At 39.1% G+C, this 27127-nt stretch overlaps 1 protein-coding gene across 2 annotated transcripts in view; it reads left to right on the forward strand.

The window, feature by feature from the left end:
* IMPG1 (interphotoreceptor matrix proteoglycan 1) overlaps nt 1–27127 on the forward strand; it is a 147202-nt gene that overhangs the window by 50116 nt on the left and 69959 nt on the right. For both annotated transcript variants that reach the window (XM_032275469.1, XM_032275468.1), the window contains 5 exons: nt 3007–3065; nt 6872–6892; nt 8570–8817; nt 10174–10250; nt 11130–11208. In XM_032275469.1, the coding sequence (XP_032131360.1) occupies nt 3007–3065; nt 6872–6892; nt 8570–8817; nt 10174–10250; nt 11130–11208 (484 nt within the window). The remainder of the gene's footprint in view (nt 1–3006; nt 3066–6871; nt 6893–8569; nt 8818–10173; nt 10251–11129; nt 11209–27127) is intronic.

The following is a 27127-nucleotide window of genomic DNA, read 5'->3' on the forward strand; positions in this document are numbered from 1 at the left end:
AAGCTGTTTGTCCTAGGAAGCCAAAGCAGACAAGAAGCATGTACACAGACCTTCCTGCCTGCCCTCAGAATAAGGACCAGCTTTGCAGAACCCAACCTCCTACATTTCTGTTGAGCCCATGGCAGTGTGTGGGTGGAGACACAGGAACTCACTCCCCAGGCCTTCTGCCCCTGACCTCTACAGGGGCCCTCATCCTGTCCTTCCTCCCACTGAGTTTCAAAAGACTTCCTCTGCTCTTTCCAGGCTCCGTGCCATGTGGTTACTGGGAGAAGTAAGGGAAAAATGGGCTCTCAGGAGCTGGTAATCCAGCAGGAGAACTAGAGAAAAAGCAAATTAATACAAATCACTAACTGCCCGGCTGTGTGCCAGGCACTTGTTACTTATCAGTTGTCATTGTCATTCCTTTTTGGGTAAGCAGACCAAGATTCTGAGAGATTAAGCAGTAAACTCAGGATCTTGCCACCAGAAAGCAGCAGAACCAATATTCAAACCCCATCCTGCACAAATAGCTCCTGATCACCCAAAAGCCGAGCTACCTTCATCACTGCGGTTCCTATTATGTTCAGGGAATGAAAACTGTTTTTAATACTGTCACAAAATATATATATAATTAGAAGGTAAATAAGTCTGCTGGGGGAAAAAATCATGATGCACTCTAAAGCCCAGTGTAAGTGATTTGGGGATTATCTGTGCATTATTGCTCTAGTCCTTCACACAAATAATGTAGAGTTGGCAGTAATTTTGATATGGTGACAACACAGTGGAATGATAATGAACGTAGAGAATGAAGAGATGCATTCAACTCAAACAAAATTTGCTGAGTCCCTACTATGTGAATGGCAATCTGCTAGATAGAAGGAGGGAGGTAAAGAAAAATGAATAAGGAAGGCGTGGCCAAGGAGCATGACCTCAGTGAGGGAAACTGACATGCACCTCACAGACTCTTATGGGGCATACTGCAATAAGCTCTAGAGTAGTAGAGAAGAAATAATTGAACCTGACTTTGAGGCTCTACAAACACTTTTCAATACAGATGTCTGATTTGGCTTTGAAAATGGGTGCAGTGTGGGGAGGAGGGAAAGTCAATAAGCAGAAGGTGAGAAAAATTAAAGAGAACATAACTCATAGGCACCTGAAGAAATGGAAGTGCATATTCCATGTGGGAACAGACAAGGGTCAGTTTAGTGTCAGTTAAGGACAAGATATTGACCAAGAGGATAGTGATCAATAAATAAAATAATTGTATTTTTTAAGTGCATGGTAAAGTAACTGGGGGTAGGGTGCAGATTCTGGAGGGTCTTAAATGCTATTCTAAACAGTTGGATCTTATTCAATAGGCAGTGCAGCCAGACAAGGGATTGTCAGTGAAGATTCTAAATAAAAAGATTAACTTAGAAACAAATGTATTCAGGGAGATACCTTCTCCTTCCTCCTCTCCCAGCACACCCAGAAAACCATTTCTTGCCTGCCCACTCACGCACATAAACCCATTTCGGCAGTGCAGGAGTGGGGATAGGGAGGGTGTGCCAGCCCTGTGAATAACAACATGGTGAAAACAAAAGACATTGTGAAATTCAAACCAAGCAGAGTCGGGGCTACATGTGCGAGGTGGGAGGGCAGGTAACTAGGGATGCTGGGTTTTCCAGTATGGAAGGCAATTCGGGTTCGTGATCCTGTCTGAGGCAGAGAAGCTCAGGACAAAGGCAGATTTGGGAAGAAGAGAATGGCTCTGGTTCAGGCAGATTCAGTTAGTGGCAAATGTTGGGATATTTATGTGGAGAACTCAAGGCTGTGTATCACTGATCAATGAAGCCATGGGAGAAAATGAGATCTCCCAGGGACAGGAATCGGGGACAGGGGACAGGAAAGAGAGAGGAAAGAGATGGGTGTCTGCTCATCTGTTGAGTCTCACCTTTCACCCTGCTTTCTCTCCCAAGCTTCACTACCCAACCACCATCCCTTCCTCTTAGTCTCTCTTGCCTCCCAGTCTCCAACAGGAAAGCTGGACAGGGCAGTACTGGTCCATGTCACGGGGTCCCCAGAGCCTAACACAGCATCTGCAGTCCAGCTTCCAGAAGAAAAGAGAGAGTGAGTGAAGCAGGGAGGCTGAAGGTGGAAACTCACAGGCTCCTTATGTTTAAAGTAGAAAGTAAAGACAGGAATAGGATGGAGCAAGAAAGGTGGAGAGGTCAGAAAGGTGGAAGAAGAACCAGGAAAGAGCAGGGACACCGTGCAGGGGGAACAAATAATGCCACTGGATTAGAAACAGCCGGAGAGACAGTGGCCTGGAAAGAACCCTCCCTTACTGAGAAAACCCAGGGGCAGAAGCCAGGCTGTGGCAGCTTGGGGAGTAGTTAGTACAGCAATTATAAAACATTATGATAACTTGCCTTATTAGTAGGGTCAAATTAATTAAGAAAATTTATTGTGATGTCCACAAGAATCTATGAGTAAGTCTAATCTATGAGATTGGAATCTATTCCTACTACTTTGTTTAGGTACAGCAGCCATTTTGAATATAATCATCCCTTTCACATTATAGATATTTTCCAAACCAAATCATTAATTCAGAAAATATCATCGTTAAAATATTATAGCTAACTCTAGCTATAATTATCGTCAGAAAATATTACCCTGTGTGTATAAGTAAAAATCCTATAGACAAAAAGTTTTCCTTCAAATACAACCTTAAAGCTATTTTATATTGTATTTAAAGTAACCATTAAAGCAGATCAGAACTACCCAGTTACAACTTTTAAATAAATAGCAAAATACTTTCCTCTAGGTTTTGGAAATCACTAGGAACAAAGAGTTTGGTCTCCTTGGTTGTTTCAATTTTTCATTTACATCTGATCAATTCGGAGATATTTTTTAAAAAAGAAAAAATAATAATTTTCCATTTTCAGATCTTCCTCTAACTCATCAAAAGTGCTTAGGTTTTTCGGTTAGGCAAGAACTGACCCAGTAGACCCAAAAAGTATTTTATAAATCTCTTTCTCTCTGCAGATGCAAAAGGTATTCAAGAAACTTCCAGGATTCAAAAAAATCCATGTGTTAGGATTTAGGTAAGTAAGAGAATCAAACTCTTCTCAATTTTTAAATTACTTTCTTCCTATTCTTTTGTAAAAGCAATGTCATGAAGATTATAAGTTCCTTTTTTCCCAGTCGTTTAGCTCTGCCAAATCCTGGAAACAGGGTACGTTTCAGATAAAGGAACTCTCTAATTAGAACATGACTTTAGGTGATTCTTAAGGGGTAACACAGGAGCTGTATTCCTTCCTTCTTTTGGGAATCAGAAATACTGCTCTCTATAGAGAGCTCATCTTTGTCCTTGGCCATGTGGTTATGAATGAGCTTCTTAGGAAAATACCTCAGTAGAGACAGATCAAAAAAAGTAGCAATTAATTGCCTTGGTGTCTGATTGCCTGGTTTCCTATGGGATGCTAAACATCATCAATATTTAAACAAATGATGCTACCTGAGTACCCAAGAGAGACAGGTGAACAATAAAAAGTTGTCCTTATCAGGGTAGGAGAGTTGGGAAAATGGGGGAGTTGGGGGAGGAATAGGAGCATAAGCAAGACATTCTAAAATATGCCTTTTATATTATTTTGACATCTGACTCATAGTAATCTATTTATTACTACTCGAAAATTATTAAGTTAAAATTTTAAATAAAAAAAATTAGATCATAAGATAGTGCCACACTAAAGAGGTAAAGTACCTGGGGGTGGGGTGCAGATTCTGGAGGGTCTTAAATGCCATTCCAAACAGTTGGATCTTATTCAATAGGCAGTGCAGCCAGGCAAGGGATTGTCAGTGAAGATTCTAAATAAAAATATTAACTTAGGAACAAATGAGAGTTTAACCATGTTCCACACCTTTGACACAAGCAGGGCTGTAACCATCAGCATCCCAACACCCTCATGTGTGTTCATGATTTGGGGAAAGAATTTTTACATCTTTTTTTAAGTTCTCATTATGCAAAACAACTACAGGTGAACTCATAATATGGTATTTTTAAAATGTGCCCTTGGGTAAATGTCAGTCCTGGGATGAGCAGAATGAGATTTCTTGCCCCAAACGAGCTTTGTAAACCAGGGAGAGTGGGCTTCCCCAGAGGTGTTCCTGGCTCCTTCACTGCCTACTGTCTTAAAGCAAGAAGATGCACAGAGCAACGGCACCAAGGGCCAGGAAAAGAAATAGCTTTGCAGGGAGCTCTCATGGTTTATTTCTTCCAAAGCTATCAGTCCCCTCTGATTTGTATAACTTCAGGGAAAGGAAACACTGAAAACTGAAAGTTATAAAAGATGAAACCCTTAATATCTACCAAAGCAGACTCCTTTTTCTTTATTTCAAGTTGCTGCCGTGTAGTATTTTCTGTGAAATCAGATGGATTAGAGAAAAATAAAAGTTGATAGAAAAATATTCTGCATAAATGGAAAGGTCTTCTGAATCAACCACTGCAGTGGAAGAACACAGTTTTAATTTAAAGCTGAGGAAATGATGGGAGCAGTTCTTCTGGTGAATATGCAAGTGCTCATTATCCACCTCACCTCAACAAATGAAAAACAAATTTAAAAAAATCTATTTCAGAAGTAAATCAAAATGTTAGATGTTGAAATTTTGCAAGGTAACTATTTTAAAGATATATCCCTTGGCACTGAATTTTTACCAAGTGCTTATCTTTGTAAGGATTTATTCTTATTTCTGCCAAAGATGCTTACAAAGTAAGTTTGATCACATTTTCCCAGTGATTTCCATGATGACATGAAGATTTAGTCCACCATAAAATATTTTGGCCCTTGAATACAATAAATGATATGCTCGTGAAAGTGGCAAATTTGTAATCATTAATAATAATGCTCAGAATATTATAAAGTAAACATATTACTAAGGAAATTACTTTTTGGTGGGCCAGATCCCTGTAGAAGATCAAAAACCCAGTGAGTCTCCTGGTACTGAATTTCCTTCAGCTCATTTGTATAAAGGTTGATTTACAATTTAACAAGTACTTTATTATCAGTGACTTCATTGAATTTGATGTGACTGCGAAGTAGTTAGGACATGTATCGTTAACACAATTATGAGCATGAACAATGAAAGGTCCACTTTAAATATTGCTTTATCTCTCAGCAAAGGTGGAAAACTATTAGCAATCATGCAGTTTAGTTGGAGGGCATACTCTTTCAAATATTTGTGCACAAATGTTCATAGCCACTTAATTCTTAATAGCCAAGATCTGGAAATAACACAACTGTCTATCAACAGGGCAACAAATTGTCACATATTCTTACCATAAACAACTTCTCAACAAAGAAATGAACTATTGGAATACACAACAACATGGGTGCATCTCAAAATAACTATGTTGAGTGAAAGAAGCCAAACAAAAGTACATCATGATTTTTTTTATAATAGACTCTAGAAAATGCAAACTAATTTAGAGTAACAGGAAACAGATCAGCAGTTGCTTAGGAAGATGAGGCAGATAGGGATAGAAGGAAAGGACCACAAGGTGGGATGAGTAAAGCTTTGGGGATGATGAATATGCTCACGATCTTGATTGTGGTAATGGTTTCACAGGTGTATGGCGTCAAAATTCTTGGATTGTATACCATAATCATGTCCAGGTTGTTTATCACAAAGATACCTCAATAAAACAATTATTTAAAAATTAACAGGACTAGGGTCTTGACACAGGAAGCCTGTCCTCTTTACAGAATCTCATGAATTACAAACTTGCTGAAAACAAGCAAGAGGCAGGATAAGTGTCTGGTTGGTAGAGAAGGAAGTCTCACCCCACACAGCAGCAGTAGTTAGATAGTCATATCCTTGCCTCCACAGAAGGAAGGTTATGGCATGCCTGTAGCATGTACTTTTCAGTCATGTTACATCTGGGAATAAAAGTTAGATTAGTTCGTAAGTCCCTGCAGAAAGGGCAACAACCCTAATCCCGTCACATGCGTAGAGTGTCTTTGGCAGCAAGTACCATTTGAAATGTAAAAGGAGAAAGCTGGACACAGCTACTAAACTGAATTCACACATATGTCCAAAGGAGTTCAAAGTGTGTTCATCAGTTTGATGACTAAATGGTCTTTTCTCATGCACAAGCAGGTGATAGCATGGCAAAATGAGGCAGCCTTGAGGTCAGGAAGGCCAGGGTTGAAACCCTGCAATTCCCATTTGACATTTTCCTTCTATGTACCTGTTGCCTTTTCTCTGAAGTGGGGATTACATTGTTGAAAAGATGAAATAAGAATGCATGTAATCTCTGGTACAGACCACTCACTCAGTAAATAGGTGGTTGTTTTTCTCTCAAGCTGTCCCATGGTGAATTCGACCAATCTGTCAAAGCTTACTGATTACAACAATTCAAAAAATAATCAATCAAGAAAACACCAGTTCCAGGATTTAGCCTCAGATAAATTAACCTCAGGAATAAACTAATCATTTAATGCCAGTAAGAGCTGAGAAATCCATTTACAAAATACTTTTTAAAAATGTTCTGGCATCAGCACCATCCAAAATGTAAAACATAGGATATATTTCCAGCCTCTTTGGGCAGAATATAAAGAAATTAAAGAATTTAAGAAGAAAACTGAAAGTACAGATAATCTTTGAACTAAGGCTCAAATCCTAATCAGAAACATATAATAATGTTTACTTCCTTAGATTCACATAGCTCTCAGAATTTCATTCAAATTCTGATAGCAGTTTATATGTTTCCTTCAAAGCTCTGAGCACACATAAGAGACAATGTAAGGAAATACTTTTTCTTTTGTATGTAAAACAATTCATTGAAGTCTCAATAAATGTCATTAAATTTTTTTCTCTTTTGCATGTTTACATCGTGCGTGATGAAATGAAGACCAAAGAAAGAAAAAGATGGGTAATTTGGACTTTTCTTATGTTTTGAAATACAGTACATATCCCCCCCCCAAATTTATATGCTGTTTTTGCACAAATAATTTTTAATATAATGTCCGGGATAAGCCAATTAATTTTTGATGGTTTCTTATTTAAATAGAAATAATTGAACAATTACCCAGTTGTTTAAAAAAAAAACTCTCTAATCAAAATCACTATATGGTATACAGGTAAACACTTTCTTGGTCAGCTGAACAGGATTCTGTCCTACTCAAGATCTGGTTAGAAAAACATAAAAACATATATCTGTACGGCAAGTGTACTTTATTTCTTAAATGCTATTTGTAATAGGCAGTTGTCTATCTGAATACACATGCATACATGCAATCAACCTAAGTCTGGAATAAAGCAAAGAAACTAATGTGCTCCTTTCCAAGGTCAAGGTGAACTGAGAAAAGGGCCCACTATACCTTGGAGAGCTCAGTAATAAGAATCCAACTCTGGCTCTCTAATTGACTCGTGAAATAACAAATGATAGACTCTAAATGATTGTATGGTCTGAAAAACCACCAAGAATACACATTATCAGTTTCTGTGGCCTTTAAAACACTTCTACATCACTCTGTGTAGATTTATGACATGAACTAAAAGTAAAACCTGATTCCTGAGGACAGAGACATAGAGAATCCTGTTTCATTTTTGCACACAAAAAAGCTTTGAGTTAATGACTAGGATAATAAATACAGTTAACTGTGTACTGCTTATCTTTCTCTTTTCTCACACCTTCCTTCTAAGATGTTATTTTAAAAGCAGCTTGAGGGAAAAGAGTGTTATGCTTCATTTAAAGTTGTATTTTTTTAATTAAAAAATACTTCTTAAAAAAAAGTAGAAAAGAAATAGCCTTAAGAACTGAACTCTTGGCTCGGTTACAACATGTATATACGTACTGTTCTCCCACTGCTGTATCTTACATTGCTCTTTAATAGACCTTCCTAAAGGAGGCTATTTGTAGAAGAAAGAATAATTCATCCTTCTTCCTGATAGGCATGACATGACTTAGAAGATCACAAAATATAGTGGTCAATATCAGCAACTATTAACAAAAACAGTTTTTCAAAAAGACACAGGTGGGTACAGTGGCTCAGGCCTGTAATCCCAGCACTTTGGGAGGCCACGGCAGGCAGATCATTTGAGCCATGAATTTGAAACCAGTCTGGACAACACAGCAAGACCCTGTCTCTACAAAAAAATTTTAAAATTAGCCCACCTCCTTCCTGCATTCCCAGCTATGCTGGGAGATATGGCAGAAGGATCACCTGAGCCCCAGGACTACGAGACTACAGTGAGCCATGATCATGCCAATGCACTCTACCCTCCGTGACAGAGAGAGACCCTGTCTCAAAAAAAAAAAAAATGACCTAGTAAAAATCTGTGGTCACTTGATTCAGTTAATAATCCTTCTTTGAGGTGGACTGAACTCCGTGCTGGCATTCTATTTTAGAACTAAAATATACGGGTTTTTTTTTTCATATTTTAAGTTTCTGATAAATGTTAACATGTTTTAAAGTGGGATATGCTCTCAAAGTCCATCAGGAAAGAGGTGGAAGCTGTCCTGAAGCTTTGTAGCAACCTAGTGACTCTCTTTACAAGGCATGTAACAATGTCTTTGGGTGGGGAATTTGTCTCCTGCTATCTACAGCTCAAGCTCCACAGAGATGCAACTTACAGCCATCTTTAAGAGACACAGTGCAGAAGCAAAAAGCCCCGCAAGCGACCTCCTGTCTTTTGATTCCAACAAAATTGAAAGTGAGGAAGTCCATCACAGGACCATGGAGGAGGACAAGCAACCAGAAATCTATCTCACAGCTACAGATCTCAAAAGGCTAATCAGCAAAGCACTGGAGGAAGAACAGTCCTTGGATGTGGGGACAATTCAGTTCACTGATGGTCAGTTAGTGATTGCTTAGTTCTGAGTTTTATTCTCATTTTGACAGAGACTAGGAATGTGAATGTCTAATAGAAACTGTCATTTTAACTTAGGTCTTATAAAATCAATCATTACTGTGACAGGAACATGTATGGTATCATTTCTAGCTTTTCTCACTCCCCTGTGTCTCATTTGATGAGTCTTTGGTACCCACTTCTTACCAAGGATAACTCTAGGAGAATCCAGGGGTTTCAGTTCAGTCCAGGTCAGTTGTGGACAGCCAGTGGAACCAAGGCAGAGAAAAGGACCCACAGACAGTTCTGTTCCTTGGCACAACTTAAACAGATTCTCTCATCTAGTCAATTGATCAGGTCCCAGCAAGAAACAGATGGCACATTCAAATTAGTATAATTTGAGGAGAGTTTAGTAAAGGCACCATTTGTAAGGGTTTGCCTATACACAAAGGATTAGGAGAGTTCCCTGGGGCTAGAAGCAGCAAGCCTCATTACTACCTCCAGACTTGAAGTGTTGCCTAATGTTGTTGTAAGCAATGCCAAAGACAGCACAAGGAACCATTGATATAGTCCATATTATTCAACCTTCTGGGGCAGAAAGTAGCAGGCAGAAGAGGGAAGAGTGGATCTGAAGAAGTCAACAACATCGTCAGGCACACTCAGGATCCTCGGAGGGTGGAGACTCAAGCCTGGAAATCCTCAGTAGGCTCAGTAAATGGCAAAGTAGATGGACACTGGAAATGCCATTTTAGTACAACATGGCACAAAACTGTCATTTTCTGCCACTTCTGTTTTCCGCCTAAGATGGGCAAACTCTTAACACTAGAAAACTTCATAAAGGTCTTTTGGGACAAGATGAAGAGCCAGGGAAATTCATAGGCAAGAAAAGGTCAGCTTCAGACGCATCTCAGAGACAACCTGACACTTGGGACTTGTCTCTTTTGAGCGCTTTGTGGCATTCTGAGAATCAGAATGAAAGTCTGCTACAAATGATCATTGGTTCCAGTGTTTATTCTAGTCATTTTGTTTCTTATCAGCTTCGTCATATTTTTATCCTCAATAATCTAGATAATTAGCCAGCCTGCTTGGTCCAAATCTATAGTATAAAACTGAACATCCTAAAAATCCACCCTAATAACTATTCTTATCACATAAACATGCAAGATGCATCCTTTGCATCTGTCCTTCAGTATATCATTCAGATTAGTGACCTTTTTTCTATGCCTCTGATTTCTTAATGATTTGTTATACTACTCCCTAAGGATTGGTTATTCCACATATTTCAACCTGGACTGTTTTATTGTTCCAACTACAAAAGAAAAAGGAAAGATACACTCAAATCTTGTGATTTTTTACCCACAGAAATTGCTGGATCACTGCCAGCCTTTGGTCCTGATACCCAATCAGAGCTGCCCACATCTTTTGCTGATATAACAGAGGTGAGTTTGTTGTCCTTTGTTCTTTGAATAGGAATAAAGTCTCAAAATCTTCCACCAAAAAACAAATCAGCTTAAGGACCAAACAGAACAAAATCCCCTTTGCAATGCTAATTATATTCTTTTCTGTTTTTTACAAGCAGCACTTGCTTAACCCACTTTCAGTCTCTGTATTAACAAAATATAATACAACTTGCATTTCAGATATCCCAAAGTTCAAAGTTTCCTTCAATTTAGTTACATCTTTGTTTCAATTAGAATCAGGATGTACTCCATTTTTAATAAAACAAACAATTTTTTATGAACTGAAAAGAATAAATAAAGCAGAATATATTATTTAACTTTGACTTTCAGAAATATATATAAACGTGATCATACTTTATAAATTTGTTTTTAAGTCTTGAGAACTTGCCTATGTATTCATTTATGGGGCTTTGATAAATACAAATGGATGTCTTTAAAAGTAAATAATAAATTCAGTAATAATTTTTGTATTTAGTTTAAACCTATGTTTAATTTATGCCAGAAGCTGTCACTGGGGTGTTCATAAATAGAAGTGCTGACTAAGCTTTATTCACTCCTAAAGTGGAAAAATTCTTAACATGATTGACAGAAATCAAAGTATCTTAGTTATTAGTTAAATGTATTCAGGCAGATTCAGTTATTCAAGAAGCAATAGATCTTATTTTACCACTATATCAATGGATATTATCCTTTTAGAACATATTTTTATATCAGAACCTTCCTCTATAGTAGATTCAAGTCAACTACAAAATAGTTTGCTTAAATTTAAATAAAAACTTTAAAATATGGAGTATAGCCCTTCTCCTATACAGACAAATGTCCTTTCTCAACATCTGTCTTTCAAAATTCATTCTTCAGGATGCTACTTTGAGTCCAGAACTTTCTCTTGTTGAACCCCAGCTTGAGATAGTGGATGGCGCAGAGCATCGTCTACCTGGTAAGTTTCTTCTCACAAAGTCTATGTTAGATGACAACATACTCTTTGATGAATCCCGTTATGATATTGCCTCAAAGACCAGTGACAAAGCCATCCTCAACTCAGGAAAAGCTTCACTGCCACCAGCATTTCCAACAGAAGAGCAGTCCATGGAACTATCCTTTCTGCAGAGGACATCCACAGCATCCTTCCTTCAGCTCTAGTTCCCAGTCCCACAGCCAGCACTGGCAGCCCTTTTCTGATGGAACTGGTGAAGGAAGCTGAAAGCAAAGCAGCACAAAGTGCTGCTCACCCAGAACAACAACCGGCAGTCCATGAGGACAAGGTAGGTCCTAAGGCCCAAGTCCATGACAAGCAGCCATGTCAACAGTGGACTGGGCCTTTCAATCAGTATATGTATTCCTGTGCCTCTTACATGCTGACCACGGATACTGTCTGTTCTGCTACGTATGTTTCTTTAGTGTAAATTAGCTGCTGTGTAATTGACAACTACGAAAGAATATCAGTAAACACTGAAGTCTTGATGATTCACTTTTGAATCTGAACGAAGGTGAATTGTGAGGCAATCATATCAAACTTTCTCACAGTTAAACACAAATATTTAGCAATATATGAAGACATTAGGGAAGAAAACAACTAAAAATCTTGCAGAGAGCCTTTGTTAGTGCAAAAAGTAGCTGATTTAATGGCTCCAAGAACCTCTATTCTTTCCGCTCCATAGAGCTCTGTGGTAAAACCACAAGTAAAAAACACAAGCCCCAGGATACAAGGCTGATAAGAATGTACTGTGATTATAAGTGCAAATGCTATTGGAGATTTGCTATGACTGGTACATTTAATAAGATTGTTATTGGCCGGGTGCAGTGGCTCATGCCTATAATCCCAGCACTTTGGGAGGATGAGGTGGGCGGATCACGAGGTCAGGAAATCGAGACCATCCCGGCCAACATGGTGAAACCCTGTCTCTACTAAAAATACAAAAAAATTAGCTAGGCACAGTGGCAGGTGCCTGTAATCCCAGCTACTCAGGAGGGTGAGGCAGGAGAATAGCTTGAATCAGGGAGTTGGAGGTTGCAGTGAGCCAAGTGCACAACCGCACTCCAGCCTGGGCGACAAAGCGAGATTGTCTCATAAATAAATAAATAAATAAATACTGTTATTGTTTTAGATAGGGCTCTCTACAAAATTCTCCAAGTTTTGAGTGGATGAACTTAGCTGTATTTTCCGCATAAACACTATGCAATTAGTGTGCCATTTTACAGAATGCAAGGTTTTTCAGGAATACTTATATGGCATGATAGCAGAATTACTTATACAAATTGGACTGCAGTTACATGATTATCGGTGAATAAATGTTACATTTTGACACGGTTATTTATTGCTCTATTACAAACCATCCCTAAAGTTAGTAGCCTAAAACAATAATCATTTATTTTGCCAATAAATCTGAAATTTGAGCAGGGATCAACAGGAACAGCTTTTCTCTGCTCCACATTGTGTCAGCTGGGATATCCCAGCTGGTGTTGAAGACCCATTTCCAAGATGATTCACCCACTGGCTGGCAAATCAGTGCTCATCCAGAGCTGCTGGGGTCTGGGGATGGGGGGCACCTCATTTCTTCTCTACACAAGTCTCTCCACAGGATTGCTTGGGTTTCACTACAGCATGGTAGCTGAGTTCAGGGTGTTTGTATTCTAATTCTTAAGAGCCTAAAAACAACATCATTTTCTCACATTCTAATGGCTAGGCAGCTGCAGAGCCCATCTAGATTCCAAGGGAGGGGACATAGATCTTCTCTCTTGATGGGAGAAGTATCGAAGACTTTATGCCATTTATAATTAACCGCAATCCACATCAACCACTATTTTGCCATCCAAATCATTTTAAGAGTTGGTTGGACAAAGCAAAACAAAGCCTTTGACGAAATGATTGGTCTTAAACATTCACTGAATTATTTTCTTTCATTATATCATAAAACTTTCTTATAAGATCAGCACTTCAGGTAGATTAATAATAAAAATAATAATATATCATATTTTCAAATTGCTTTACTGTTTCCACTTTATTTCTACATTCCTTTTACTCATGTATACACCATAGAACACTAAAGATGGAAGAAATCGTAGAGATAATTTGCTTAAGCTTCTGTGTTTCACAAATGAGAAAACCAAGGCTAGAAATGTGAAGTGCCTTGTTCAAGGTCATATCATAGCTTGCCACAGAGCCAGGATCATTATCGAGTTTTCTCCATCTATTATACTATGTTTGGCTTAAGTACCTCCATCCCTTGCAAAAAATGTAACCTCAAACTTGATTTGCCCTCAAACCGCAGCCTCTTCTCTCTCTATTTCACTACTCTGTCGATTTTTCTAAATTGCCTAGGCTTCTAAGTCTCTATTATGTCACCTCCTAATCACCACAGGATTTCACCTCTAACCACACAAAACAGGAATGTAACTTTCACAAAAGTCACTGATAACTTCCTAATTGACCAATTTAGCAGTCTAATTTCCATCTTCTTTTTATTTGACATTTCTGGCACAAGGCTCTTGTTAACCACTTCCCCTCTTGAAACTCCTGCATCTGGGCTTCCATAAAGTGACTCCTTCTGGGTTCTTCTCGTATTCTCTGCCTGCTACTCCTCTGTCTCCCACAGTGTGGCTTGTTATTCAATTTTTTTTAATTTTGCTTATTAAAATTCTACATCTTTTTTTAAAAAAAAAAGACATAGTGATTTACAGATGTGGATGCAATTAAAAAAAGGTTTTATTTTAAAGAATGGAAAGAAAAATGGAAGAGAAAATAAAATGAACATTACTCCGTTAGTGAAATGGAAGTGTTTGGGAATGAGATTGATGTGGTGATCACACAGCATTGTGAATGTACCAAATGCCACTGAGACATTTACCTTAAAATAGTTAATTTTATGTTTATAAGTTTCACCTCAATAAAGTTTTTTAAAATAACTCTGTAGGAAAAATTGGATACAAAATAAATATCATAGAGTTCTGTAAGTTTGCTTTAGACGGTTTATGGTTTGACTCTGAGCTTCTTAACAGGCTGTGTAAGGAGGAAAATACAACAGGTCACCTAATATAGATCTGCATGCTTACAGCATGGTAATTGCTTAAGAGAAAAATCTATCTGATGAATTCTTGTAAAGAGGACAGTCTGGGTTATGGTGGACCATGTCCTGTCCACGTGAACTTTGTTACTGTGTAAAACCAGTGTCAGGTGTTTCCTTTAAGGCCCTCCCTGGACATGTACAATGAATGTCAAAGCCCATTTCATTATAGAACTTCCAATAGGGGCTAGGTGCTGACAGTCTGCTTTAATTCCAGAAATGATTTTGCATTATTTAGAGGAATGGCTGTGCTATCTAACCTTCAGTCAATGTTCTGTAAGTAAAAATTATACATCATAATTGAGCTTTTGATTTGTATTGAGTGAGAAGAGTTATATTTCTGACCTGGACCTAGAGTGCAAATATTCCATATTGACAATTAAGGGCAGATCCATATGCTTTCCTAATCAGCCCAAATGGGAGTAGAAATGACACATAGCAATGAAAAATGGAAAATCTAACTGGGAAACATTCCTGATAAAAAGACAGTTATACATGGATGGAAAACAGCAAAAAAAAAAAAAAAAAGGTTGGGGGACTCCGGACAAAACCAAGGCTTCCTTCCCTCATAAAACAATTCTGGCTTTTTCCCATGTACAGGTAAAATGAAAATTAGGGCTCCAAAATTCTGCACCATAGTATTACTGAGATAATTTTAGCCTGGAAAATTTTTAAGGTTAGTGTCACCAAACACCCACTAAGCCTTTAAAATCTCAGTAAAGCACTCAAAGAAATCTTTCAGCTTCAGCAGTTTAATTTAGTAGTTAATTCTCCTAGATAAAGTACTTGCAAAATATGCATCTAGGACACTAAATGAATTGGTATGTTGTATAGAATTGTGGGGTCTTCTATTGTTAATATTTTTTAGAGTAGCTGACCCCAAGCCATTCTTTTTGTAGAGCCAGTTATCTGTTAAGATCACTCCTATTGGCTGGGCACAGTGGCTCATGCCTGTAATCCCAGCCTTAGCCTTTGACTCAAAAGGAATCCATGAGATGAGCTAAATTGAATGAACTGAATATAAAACCAAGGTGGTAATGTTCTGTGTGGTCAGGGACAGCCGTCTGGCTCTATTCATTCCTATACTGGTGGTGTCCGGCCAGATGCTGTATTAAAAAATAATAAATGTTAAATGAATGAAAGCAGTGAAAGAATGAATTTGTATTACAATATCTCCATGAAAGTCAGAGTTTATTGGAATAATCTGGTTCCCTTTTTAATCTTTCTAGTAAAAAGCTTAGAGCCAAATCAATGTTCTAGAAGCATTATTTGGCTATCAATTCTGGTCATACCACTCACCATTGCCAAAATTTGTCATTTATTGTCATGCTGTTATGCCTTTACACAGCTATTTTTTCTTGCACCTGTAATACTCCTCCATTCTTCCAGCTTGATGACCTCCAACTCATATTTTAGTTTCAGCTAACATGCTACCTTCTCTGCGAAGTTTTCCCTAACCACTCCCTGAAAAGAATTTATAATTACCATCTGTTCCCTGATTCCACAGCAAAGTCATATAGACCTCCATCAAACATTTACCACACAGAATTGAAAGTATTGCTATGCATGTCTGGAATCCCTCCAAGACTGAATTCCTGAAGTAAAAAGATATGTTCTTATTCCTTTTTTAAAAACTCCTGTGCTAAGCACAGTGGCTGGCATATAACTGCGGTTTCATAACCATTTGTCACTGCTGTCAGCCTTATTGGGCCTGTCAGTACTATCATCCCAGACAGTAAAAGCCTGGAGGATATGTGCCCTCCCTGTGCTAGTACCCACGCAGCTCCACAGACAGCCTGACGTGTAAGACAATGTCCCTTATTGGTAAATACTTTCATCAAAATGAGAGTGCTGAAGAACTTTAATCACTCCACCTCATGTGATGTACCAACTACCACATTGATTAATGTAGGCATGCAGGGAAAGAAATTTGCAATAAGACTGTCTCCCAGCCCAAAAATGTACACTTCCTAACTCAGCTAGGAAGGCTTGGCAAAGACGTTATTTAAATTGCTCCACTTTAGGATGAAAGAATAATAGTAAAACTTGAAAAGAGTTGCAAGAACAACTCAGTCTGAGTTTAGGCAACAGTGGTCAGTATTTTGCCTGTTCTTTCTTACCAGAAAGCGAGCTTTTCCTAATAGAAGTATATTGCTTATAAAAATTATTCTAAGAGGTCTACAAGAAAAATGTCATCTAACAGAAAGAAACAATGGCCATTCAGCAAAGACTTGCCATTGCACCCCATTCCTACATATGATCTTTACGATGCCCAGAAAAAGATGGAAAGTAAATCAAAGTTCTTTCAACTCTCAAATTTGGCACTTTTAGATTTAGCCTAGAAATGTCAGGTGACTTAATATGTCCTTCAATATTTCAGAATGGGAAATTCACTGCCCTCCCTCAAATTTTGGCAATTCCCAAGAAAATTCTTCTGACTTTCTGCCCTCTAGTAAACTGATATTATTCCATCTCCTTTCCCTTCTTCCACCCACTCTTCATTCTGGAGGTGAACAGTCTAGATTTCCATAATTATTCCTCATCACCATTCAGAGAAGACATTTCTTGAATAGATCCAACTCTGTTGTGGGTTGAGGTAATAAGGACAGGAAGAAGCCATAGCGCAGCACCACCCAGTAACCAACATCAAGCCATTACATAGCTGTTCTGTCTTGACATGTCAGTCACATCCTCTGCTGGAAACTTCTCACTAGCCAGTGCTGTCTTGGTCATTCCCTGTTGCATCATGCTGTTAAGCCCTCATTCTCTCAAAGCCCTCCTCATGACAACCCTTTTTCCAGGCTGCTCCCAACTCCTTCCCCAAGTTACAATCCAATTTTTATGAAGAGTAGTGATCTATTTAATCTCTTTCCAACATTATACTGAACAGAGATCACCTGCTTCTAAGATAAATCCTGCCACTTATGAAGGGACAAAAGCAGCTAAAGTGGTTGTAGTTAGAAATTGCATCGTTCTCTTCCTTCCATGCTGATACTCCTTCACATGAATACAGATACATATTCAGATAATAGTGTGTACCAAGCAGTTTTCAGTAACTCTTGGTGACTTTATCTTATCTTGATGCCATTGTTTCTCCTTCTTTCTCAGGAGAGCTCTCTCTGTCTCTCTCTCCGTCTCCTTTATATCATGTAAGTCCATTCTCTGGCTTTGCCCCACATGGCACTAGGGCACATTGATTTCCCCAGGGGTCCCATGTAGATTCTCTGCTCATCTTTAGATGAGAAACTGGTCCATCACAGGTGAATTCCAGGAACACTGTAGGCCACAGATTCAAGCAAACTTTATGTTCCAGGAGACCACAGAGTGAAAAGGACTTCAGTGAATTATCTTAATTAGTAGTGGTTCTCTGGGATACTGTGATCATTCATTTATTCATTCAACAAATATTTACGTTGTGCTTATTAGGCACAGGGGATAAGTTGGTGAACAAGGCAGATATACTTCATGCCTGTCATGATTTGGGTTCCCCCAAAACAAGGATTCAATTACAAGGAGTTTATTTCAGAGACGATACCAGTAAATTCAGTAAGGCAATGGAGAAGTGAAGCAAAGAAAAGAAGGAAACCAATACAGCCAATTACCGCTGTGACCACTGAAGCTCATCAGTGGTGTGCTTGTAAATGCTTAACAGCAAATCTGCAAAAAACGTGGAATATATATACATAGAGAAGTTTATTATAAAATTTTGCTGATACAGAAGATATGTAACATAATTTACAAATAATAAAATACACAGTATTCCTTATTATCAATTCTATATAGCCAGTTGATTCTCTTAAGGAAGCAATGTTTAAACTGAGATCTGAATGACAGGAAGGCAGAAGATAAAAACTGAGGAGGGGTGGTGAGGAGTGTTTTCAGCAGAGGGGAGTAGCTGAAGCTGGCAGTGGCATGGCACGTTGAAGGAAAGTGAAGGACGTCTGTGTAGCTAGAGCACAGGAAGTGGAAGATAAAATGGTGAAGCTCTAGAAGCATAGAGCTTTATAAGCCCGGCAAAGAATCACTTAAAGGTTTTAAGCAAAGTAATCACATCTCAAATTTAGGTTTAAATAGATCCTTCTGACTATATTGTGGAGAACTGGCTGGAGGTCAGCAAATGCAAGTGATCAATTAGAAGAGTCTTAATGGTAATTCAGGCTGGAAATGTTCATAACTAGGACATTGGTGTTGGCAGGAGAGATGAACAGAAGTGAATTGATTTGATTGATATTTAACAGTTAAAACCAATATGAATTCTGAAGCCATGAATGGGTTCAGCAAGAAAGGCTGACCTGATTGATGAGGCATGTCTGAACAGGCTCATTAGCAGAAAGTGGTAATATATATGTCTGCAGTTTCTGTACCAGGCCAGTGAACTGGTTTTGCCCATGCCTCTCAGGTGTTCAAATATTGCCCTCCTCTTACCTCTTTATAGTCCATGAGGAGTGAGCACATCCTAGGAGGTACCAGCCTAAGCTGGTTCTCAGGTAATTGACAGGGCCACTTTTTTGCTTCCATCCAATTTTGTTAGCTCACATCCACACAAAGGAAAAGACTGATAAGTACCTGATATGGTTTGGCTGTGTCCCTACCCAAATCTCATCTTGAATTGTAGCTCCCACAGTTCCCATGTGTCATGGGAGGGACCCAGTAGGAGGTAATTGAATCATGGGGGTGAGTCTTTCTGTGCTCTTCCATGATAGTGAATAAATCTCACATAAAGAGGATTTGCCTGCCCAAGCTCTCTCTCTTTGCCTGCCATCATCCATGTAAGACGTGACTTGCTCCTCATTGCCTTCTGCCATGATGGAGCTCTGAATCCATTAAACCTCTTTCCTGCCCAGGTGCCATGGCTCACGCCTATAATCCCAGCACTTTGGGAGGCCAAGGTGGGAGGATCATGAGGTCAGGAGATCGAGATCATCCTGGCCAACATGGTAAAACCCCATCTCTACTAAAATACAAAAAATTAGCTGGGTGTGGTGGCATGTGCCTGTAGTCCCAGCTACTCGGGAGGCTGAGGCAGGGGATTTACTTGAACCCAGGAGGCAGAGGTTGCAGTGAGCCAAGATCATGCCACTCAACTCCAGCCTGGTGACAGAGCAAGTCTCCATCTTAAAAAAGAAAAAACTCTTTCCTTTATAAATTACCCAGTCTCGGGTATGTTTTTATGAGCAGTATGAGAACAGACTAATATCGTATCCGTTATGAGTAGTACTTCTGACTGATCTATCCAATATTTTACAGAGAAGAGAAAAGCAGAGGTTGATAAATACGGGAAATTTGATAAATAGGTGAATGGAATGATTCTAGGGATTCAGGCTTTCTCTTTGAGACCTTCTTTAGGAAACTGTCACTCAGATTACTTTAAATCTATGGTGCTGGAAGCAGCTATGCATGCTTTCTCCTCCCACACATCCTGATTTACAGGTTTCATTCCAACTGCCCAGTGACTTTTGTTTTGTTTTGTTTTGCTTCCTACTTTCAGTTTTGGGTGTCCATTATATTTTTCACTTTGGGTTTAGCATCTGTATTCTACCCCTTCTTGTTTCTTCAAGTGGCCCCTAACACACTAAGGGAGTGGTATTTGTATCTTACTAATTCTAGCTGAAGTTCTAGCACCTCACTAGTGCTAGAAAACCAGCACACGGCTGCTCAGGGCAGGAGGAGAGGCCTGCACCACGCCACAGAGCTCTGCAGCCCGTCACAGTCTCTCTGGAAGCTGGCTTGGTTCTGTTTCCTTTCACACTGGCTGGCACCGAAACAACTAGGCTAAACCTATTGAGCTCTGTTCCCTGATCATCCCTCAGTAATAAACAGCTCTAATGACAAGGAGAACAGCCCTGCTTTAATAAACTTTCAAATGCTTTTCAAAATTAAGCCATTGTGACCATTTTAACAAAAATCTTAAATCTTAAAAATATATCACTCAATTATCATATGTGGAAAATTGAGAACGTTTTTTGAAAAAGGTTACTGTAAGACTAAGGAAGAAAGACCTAAATCCCCACTGTGATGGTTTTGGAAGGTAATTTAGTCAAAGGTAAGAGCCTTTGAGAGGTAATTAGGTCAAGAAGGCCGAGCCCTTATAAGAAGAGACAAAAGAGGAATGATTTCTCTCTCCTTTCTCTCTCTCTCTCCCTTTCTCTCTCCCTGTCTCTCTTTCTCTCTCTCTCTCCCTTTGTGCCATGTGGAGATACAACTAGGGGACAGCTGCCTACAAACCAAGAAGAGTGACCTCACCAGACATTGGTTTTGCTGGTGCCTTGATCTTGGCCTTCACAGCCTTCCAAGTTGTCAGAAATAAATTTCTATTGTTTGAGCCACCTGATCTATGGCATTCTGTTATGACAGCTGTCAAATGCAATCCCAATTTAAATAACAATGCCCCATTACATATGTCTGCAATGTTTCCAAGGCCTAAATTTGGGATAAATTGACATTTCATATTGGGAACTATTAACAACTGGTAGTTGTTAATAACTAATTAATAACACCAGAACTTCAACATTCACTATTCTTTGTTTAACAAGCACAGAGTCTGGCTCTGAAAAGGAAGATTAAGTTCACAAGAGACCTCAGTGCACTTCCCATCTATTTCCTTTATTCAAGACCTACACATATAAAGTACTGAACAACGTAAAATGTTATGTATAAAATATAAATACTACTTAAACTTTACATAGACTAAACAGATGTACATAATTATTTTAGTTCAGAAAGGAAGAAAAGCAGTGAGAAGCAGAGACATCAAAGAAAGCACTCATGAAGCTTTATGTGCGGTGAGAAGGGTATAAAGGACTTTGGTGAAGAGAGGGGAGATGACCCTCCAGGTGTAACAAGTTTCGTAAGCAAAGCTGCAGAGGTTGAATTGAGTTTCCGGGAAGAATGCTGAAAAATCAGTAGGAGAAGTATATGTATCAAGCAAGGTCTTAAAAGTCAGGAAAATGAGTTTGTTCTGGGTTTACAGAAAATGAAGGGGATAGTGAAAATGGGACTTAGGGAAGGCTCGTCTGCCCACAGCTTGCTGGGTGAAAAGTAGGAAAGTGAGGGATTTTGTTCTGTATTTGGTGTGAAGCTTTGGGGGCATGGATGCAGAAGGGAGGAAGAAAGATGCTACAAGAGATATTTTCTTTTAAAAATAAAATAAACCAGGGACTACTTTGGATAATGGTGGATGGAGAAGGATAGGTCAAAGAGTATGGATCACCCTGAAGTAAAATGCCCCCATGGTCATCTATGTTACCCACGAGACACCAAATTTCTTTTCATGCCGGAGTTGAAAATCTAATGAACACAATGAGCAACATATGAGACAGGGAGAGAGAGATTTATTTAAGGAGTTTATTTATTCATAGTCTTGTGGAGGCTGGCAAGTCCAAAATCTGCAGGGTAGATGGCAGGCTGGAAGACGAAGGGAAGTGGCACTGTGATGCAGTTCATGTTGCACTCAATGGTCACAAGGCCATCTGCTGGCTGAGCTCCCTTTTCCTCTGGAGACAACAGTTTTTTTCCTATTGAGCCCTTTAGCTAATTGGATGAGGCCCACTCACATTATGTAGGGTAATCTGCTTTACTCAGAGTCCTCTGATTTAAATGTTAATCTTATCTTTTAAAATACCTTCACAGAAACATCTACAATAATATCTGGGTACTGTGGCCTAGCCAAGTTGACATGTCAAATTAATCATCACAGTATGTCTTGAATGAGCTCAGCATAGTCGGAAAAAAACAAAGTGCCTTATACGTTATGTCAGTACCATAGATACAAAGCCAGAACTAGAACAGAAAAAATCAAGTCACAAGTCACAATTCTACAATCCATCTGGTGCAAAGAGAAAGCGGGTTTGCCTGACAGAATGTACTTAATCATAACATAAAAGACTGTGTCATTAATGGTAATAGGTGTCCATTCTTGCAGAACCGGAAGGAGCTCATAGCAGAAGAAGAAAAGACAGGAAATGTGCACTCAATAATGGAATGAGAATAGAGAGAAGGTTGTTCAGAAGGGAGCTGGTGTAGGTTAGGTGGTCAAAGTGGCATCTAACAAGTTCCACAATTTTCTCTTCCCCCACTAGTCACTTCTCAAGTGATCGAGACATGGTGTTTTCATGGCTCCAAGGGTTTCCATATCATGTTCCCTCATCTGGATTCAAATGAGGTAACATCACAATTAGAGTGAGAAGTCAAGTGTGTCTGCCCCTTTTTACAGAAAGTGAGAAGCACCCTTCGTGCAAATGGTTTGAGGCCAGAGAATAAACAAGCAGAGACAAAGCCACCTACAAGACTATGAGAAAGGAATGTCATCTTGGGTTTCAGGGCAGAGAATTGCATTAGTACAGGTATACAATGTGATCGGCATTTTAAACAAAGAAGTAGCTCTTGCATTGAGGGAAGTGACGTCTTGGAAGTCCTGAGGTAGAAATAAAAAGAATGTTTGTAATGGATGGGAGGGCATGGATAGAAACTCCCATGAAGAGTCTTCTTCAGTTTTTACATTTTAAGAAAGTGAAACTGCAGCTGTGAAGGTGTCAGTAGATTGCAAGTTGTGTGCAGCTGTCAGTTTATAGAAGCAGAGTCTACACAGGCAACTGAGCAAACTTCCGGGATTGTTATGCACTTCTGCTCAAAGTGACAGGTCACATCACCCAACTGACCTTAAATATGTGAAAGGCAGGAAAATGAGATTGTGTGTGTGTGCGTGTGTGTGTGTGTGTGTGTGTGTGTGTGTGTGTGTAGGGGTGGGGTCTCCTAATGTTGCTCAGGCTGGTCCCAAACTCCTGGGCTCAAGCAATTTTCCTGCCTCAGCCTCCCAAAATGCTGGGATTATAGACATGAACCACCACGCCTGGCCTGGGAAAATGAGATTTCTATCTTCAGATAGATCCCATTAATCTCAGAGGGAATTTAACATTTTGACTATTGAGTAAACCGAAAAATAAGAGGATTTTCAGTTTCTTCCTCTATTTTTCTGCCTCGGCAATGAATGAGATAGAAAAATAACTCTTCATTGCAGTTGGCACTTTCTCTGTGTTGTCAGGTTAAGTAAAATCCTTGCCAGATCATATGTTTTAGCAGGAGCTTTATGCTATTTGAAATGCTGGAACAAGTGCTAATCCACAGAATTTTAATAATATGCTTACTAAATATCATCCAAAGTCAGCTTTTCCAAAACTCGCCAAACTTCATTGATAGGGATGGAACAAATGAAAGAATTTTCACAGAAGTAAATAATCTATTTGTATTTATAAGTTTGTTTATTTGCTTTGATTACCATATGTTTATTGGTTTTTGTTTTATTTCATAAATTGCATATATTTAAGGTAACAACATAATGCATTGATATACATATATGTAGTAAGCTTATTAGTACAGTCAAGCTAATTAACATTCTATCTCTTCACATAGTTACCTGTTTTGGGTGTGTGGTAAGAACACAAGATCAACATTTTTATTTTATTTTATTTTTTAGGCAGAGTCTCACTGTGGTGCCCAGGCTGGAGTGCAGTGGCGCAATCTCAGCTCACTGCAGCCTCCACCTCCCAGGTTCAAGCAATTCTCCTGCCTCAGCCTCCTTAGTAGCTGGGATTACAGGGATGCTCTCCCACATGCAGTTAATTTTTGTATTTTTAGTAGAGGCAGGTTTTCACCATGTTGGCCAGGCTGGTCTCAAACTCCTAGTCTCAAGTGATCTGCCCTCCCCAGCCTCCCAAAGTGCTGGGCTTACAGCTGTGAGCCACCACGCCTGGCCAAGATCTGCATATGCTTAGAGTTTAAGAAAATATCTCTCTTTAGATCCTCAAAGCAATCTTCATTCTATGGGATAGCAAATTTGCCATTGATTTAAAGGCTTTTCATGAGAGTTTATAATAACTTTGTCAGACTGTATATCTGGGACATTCTTGAATGATCTTTCAGTAAATTTCTTCAACCTGGAAAGCCAGAGTATCTCAAGGGTACTAAGCAAATTCTATCTCCTTTTTTGTTTTAAGCATATTATGTGTGTTAAATTTAAATAGAGGTAGTTGTACATGATGCTCTACAGTATTCAAGAAATGAAAATTAGCCAGGCACAGTGGCACGTGCCTATATTTACTACTTGGGAGGCTGAGGCAGGAGGATTGCTTGAGCCCCGGAGTTGGAGAGTGCAATGAACTATGATTGTACCACTGCACTCCAGCCTGGGCAACAGAGTGAGACCTTGTCTCTAAAAAAAAAAAAAAACAGTGCCAAAAATATTACAGCTTAGACAACTGGCAGTGCTAAGGAGAAGGAAAGCCGGGGGAAGGAAAGTGAGATAGAATAAAATTGCAACAGCTAAAAGGGCCTTTTATGGTGGGAAATATTTGTTTCAATCATTGGATATGAAGGACAACAGAAGAGGGCTGAACCTTGGATGTAGACCAGTAGTGAGGGGTACTGAGCAAGACATCCATGAAAGACACAAACATCAATGCTAGAGACACAGTGGCTTCCTGGAAAGGAAACTGGGACTGCGACTTGGGCATTACCCCGGGAAAACCAATTTAAAAGAGTAATGTTTCATGAAGAACCTGAGGTAGGAAAGAGGACTTGCTAGATCAGAGAAAGGAGACAAGCAGAACTAGTTAAAGGAAGCAGGTTCATCTTTTAAGTTGTACAAAGCTAGACTGCTATTGTGCTGTGGACCTGTAATATGCTAGCTTTTTTATAAGTTTCACTCATGATTTCCACATTGCTGTAAGGGGCTGAATATTTTCAGTGGCTTCCCATAGAAATAAGAGTGAGAACACAAACAACAAGACTTGAGTGTCAGACTGAAGTTGAACCATCCTCCCCATCTTCTTGGGTAATGACAGAGGATGAAGAGCCATAAGAGGCCTTTGCTGAATTTCAGCTCAGGTGAATCTTTTCACTGAAGACCCCTCCCAGTAAGTTTTTACTTTCTTAAGCAAAGAGGAATTTAGGCCTAGCCAAAGAAAAACAAGAAACTAGTTCTGCAATACCGAGGCCTTCACTGCCTTAATAGTCAATATGAAAAACTGAACCTGCTGCTTGGCGTGACTCAACGGTGAGTGCCCCTCATTACAGGCTAAAAACAAAAGAAAAAACTGATTGTGAGAAAACTTTCCTGAGATGTAATTTTAAGTTAAAAGTCTCATTTATGGTGTAATTTGATACATTGTTTCGTTATATATGAAAGGTATAAAACTCTCCAGTTTCATTAGAATCATCTGAGGTTTTGTTGGTTTGACTGCCTGTTTTATTTGTTTTGTTTTTGCATTTGAGTTTGCAGCCTTCACATACAAACTAATGTATTTCTCAATTCATTTCTCCCCTAGGGAGTCTCATTTTTTCTCCTCATTGTTAACATATTCTGCTCTCTCCTCTGCAGGCTGGGCAAGAGATCCAATTTGACATTTTATACAGTTTATGGCAATATCCCTGTAATGGTATCCTTCAGCCTTCATTATTGATAACAACTTGGCCTGATAAGGGCAAGTTATATTACCAGCATCATTCTCCTCTACGGCCATTTTCCCAATTTCAAATTTTCCTCACAAATTCATGCTCAGCAATAAAGTATCTTTCTGCAGATCCCCATCTAGATCTGAACCTTCAGTGGCCTCCACCAATTCAAAGCCAATTGGCCCATGATTTGATGGACCTGTTTTTTTCCCATCAATCTTTATTATAATGATTATTTCGACCTTCAGTCCACACTGGGATTTTTTTTTTCAGTTCCTTAGAATCTTTTTTCATGAATTCCTACACAGACTTGCCCGACTCTCTTTATTCTTTCTCTTTACCTAATCTCAACGCACCCTGTGTGCATGTGTAATGTGCACCATCCAAGCAGGGCTGGGATTAGAGCGCAGCAAGGGAGTCACCAGTGTCAGGTGCAAAATCTAAAGGGAGCCAAAACCTCAAGAATCAAGATAAGTAAATGTAATATTTCAAAAAATCAAAGTACCAAAGTACCAAAAAACTATGGTACATGGTTCATCATGTACCATGATAAACAAATGTCAAATTGTAAATAAGGATAGGCTGTTGTTTTATTGTATGATTGCATGACAGGAACAGTCATTTCCAATCTGCCCATGGCTCCTGGCCTACAAGGCTCTCTCATCCCTCTTCAGGTAGGTTTATGAGGGTTGACATGGGCTTCAGCCGATCAGGCGACATAAGACTTCAGCTATTGTTATGTTTGCTTTTATTAACACATTAGCATTCTTACTAACGTTTTCTTTTTGGTTCAAAACATGACAGAATATTTTGATAAGTGCATATAGAGGTACACATTTTCCCTTTTGCCGTAGAATTCAGTATGGCTCAGCACAAACAGAAGGAAGTCTCCCTAAAACCGGATTTCTCCAAGCTTTGTCCAGCCTGGAGCCAGATAATGGAATAGTAGGATAGCAATTGTCCATAAAACAACAGAAGCAATATACACAGAGTATTTATGAGGATGAGAAAAGGATTTGTTTGAAATCACTAGAGCATTCTCTTAGATGATAAATTTATTATTTTTTTCACATATTTATTGAAATATAAATACTTTTCGGCAGGATTCTGCAATTGGCTTCTATTTTTTTCTTCCCTAATGACTCAGCCAGTCTGTTTAAAGTTATGATCTCTATCTGGTCCCAACTGGAAAATGCTGGCTACCTGTGTATAGACCCCAGGCCAGGCAGTTCTGCCTCTCTCTGCCTCTTTAACCACACAAATGTGGTGTCTGGGGCACCCTTGTTCTCTGACTACTGCATCCTCTCTGCCAGGGTGAGCATTTTAAAGTCCCTTTTTGGTGGGAAG

Source organism: Sapajus apella, unplaced genomic scaffold, assembly GCF_009761245.1.
Source record: "Sapajus apella isolate SASKATOON/1434 unplaced genomic scaffold, GSC_monkey_1.0 scaffold6, whole genome shotgun sequence".
Taxonomy (NCBI): domain Eukaryota; kingdom Metazoa; phylum Chordata; class Mammalia; order Primates; family Cebidae; genus Sapajus; species Sapajus apella.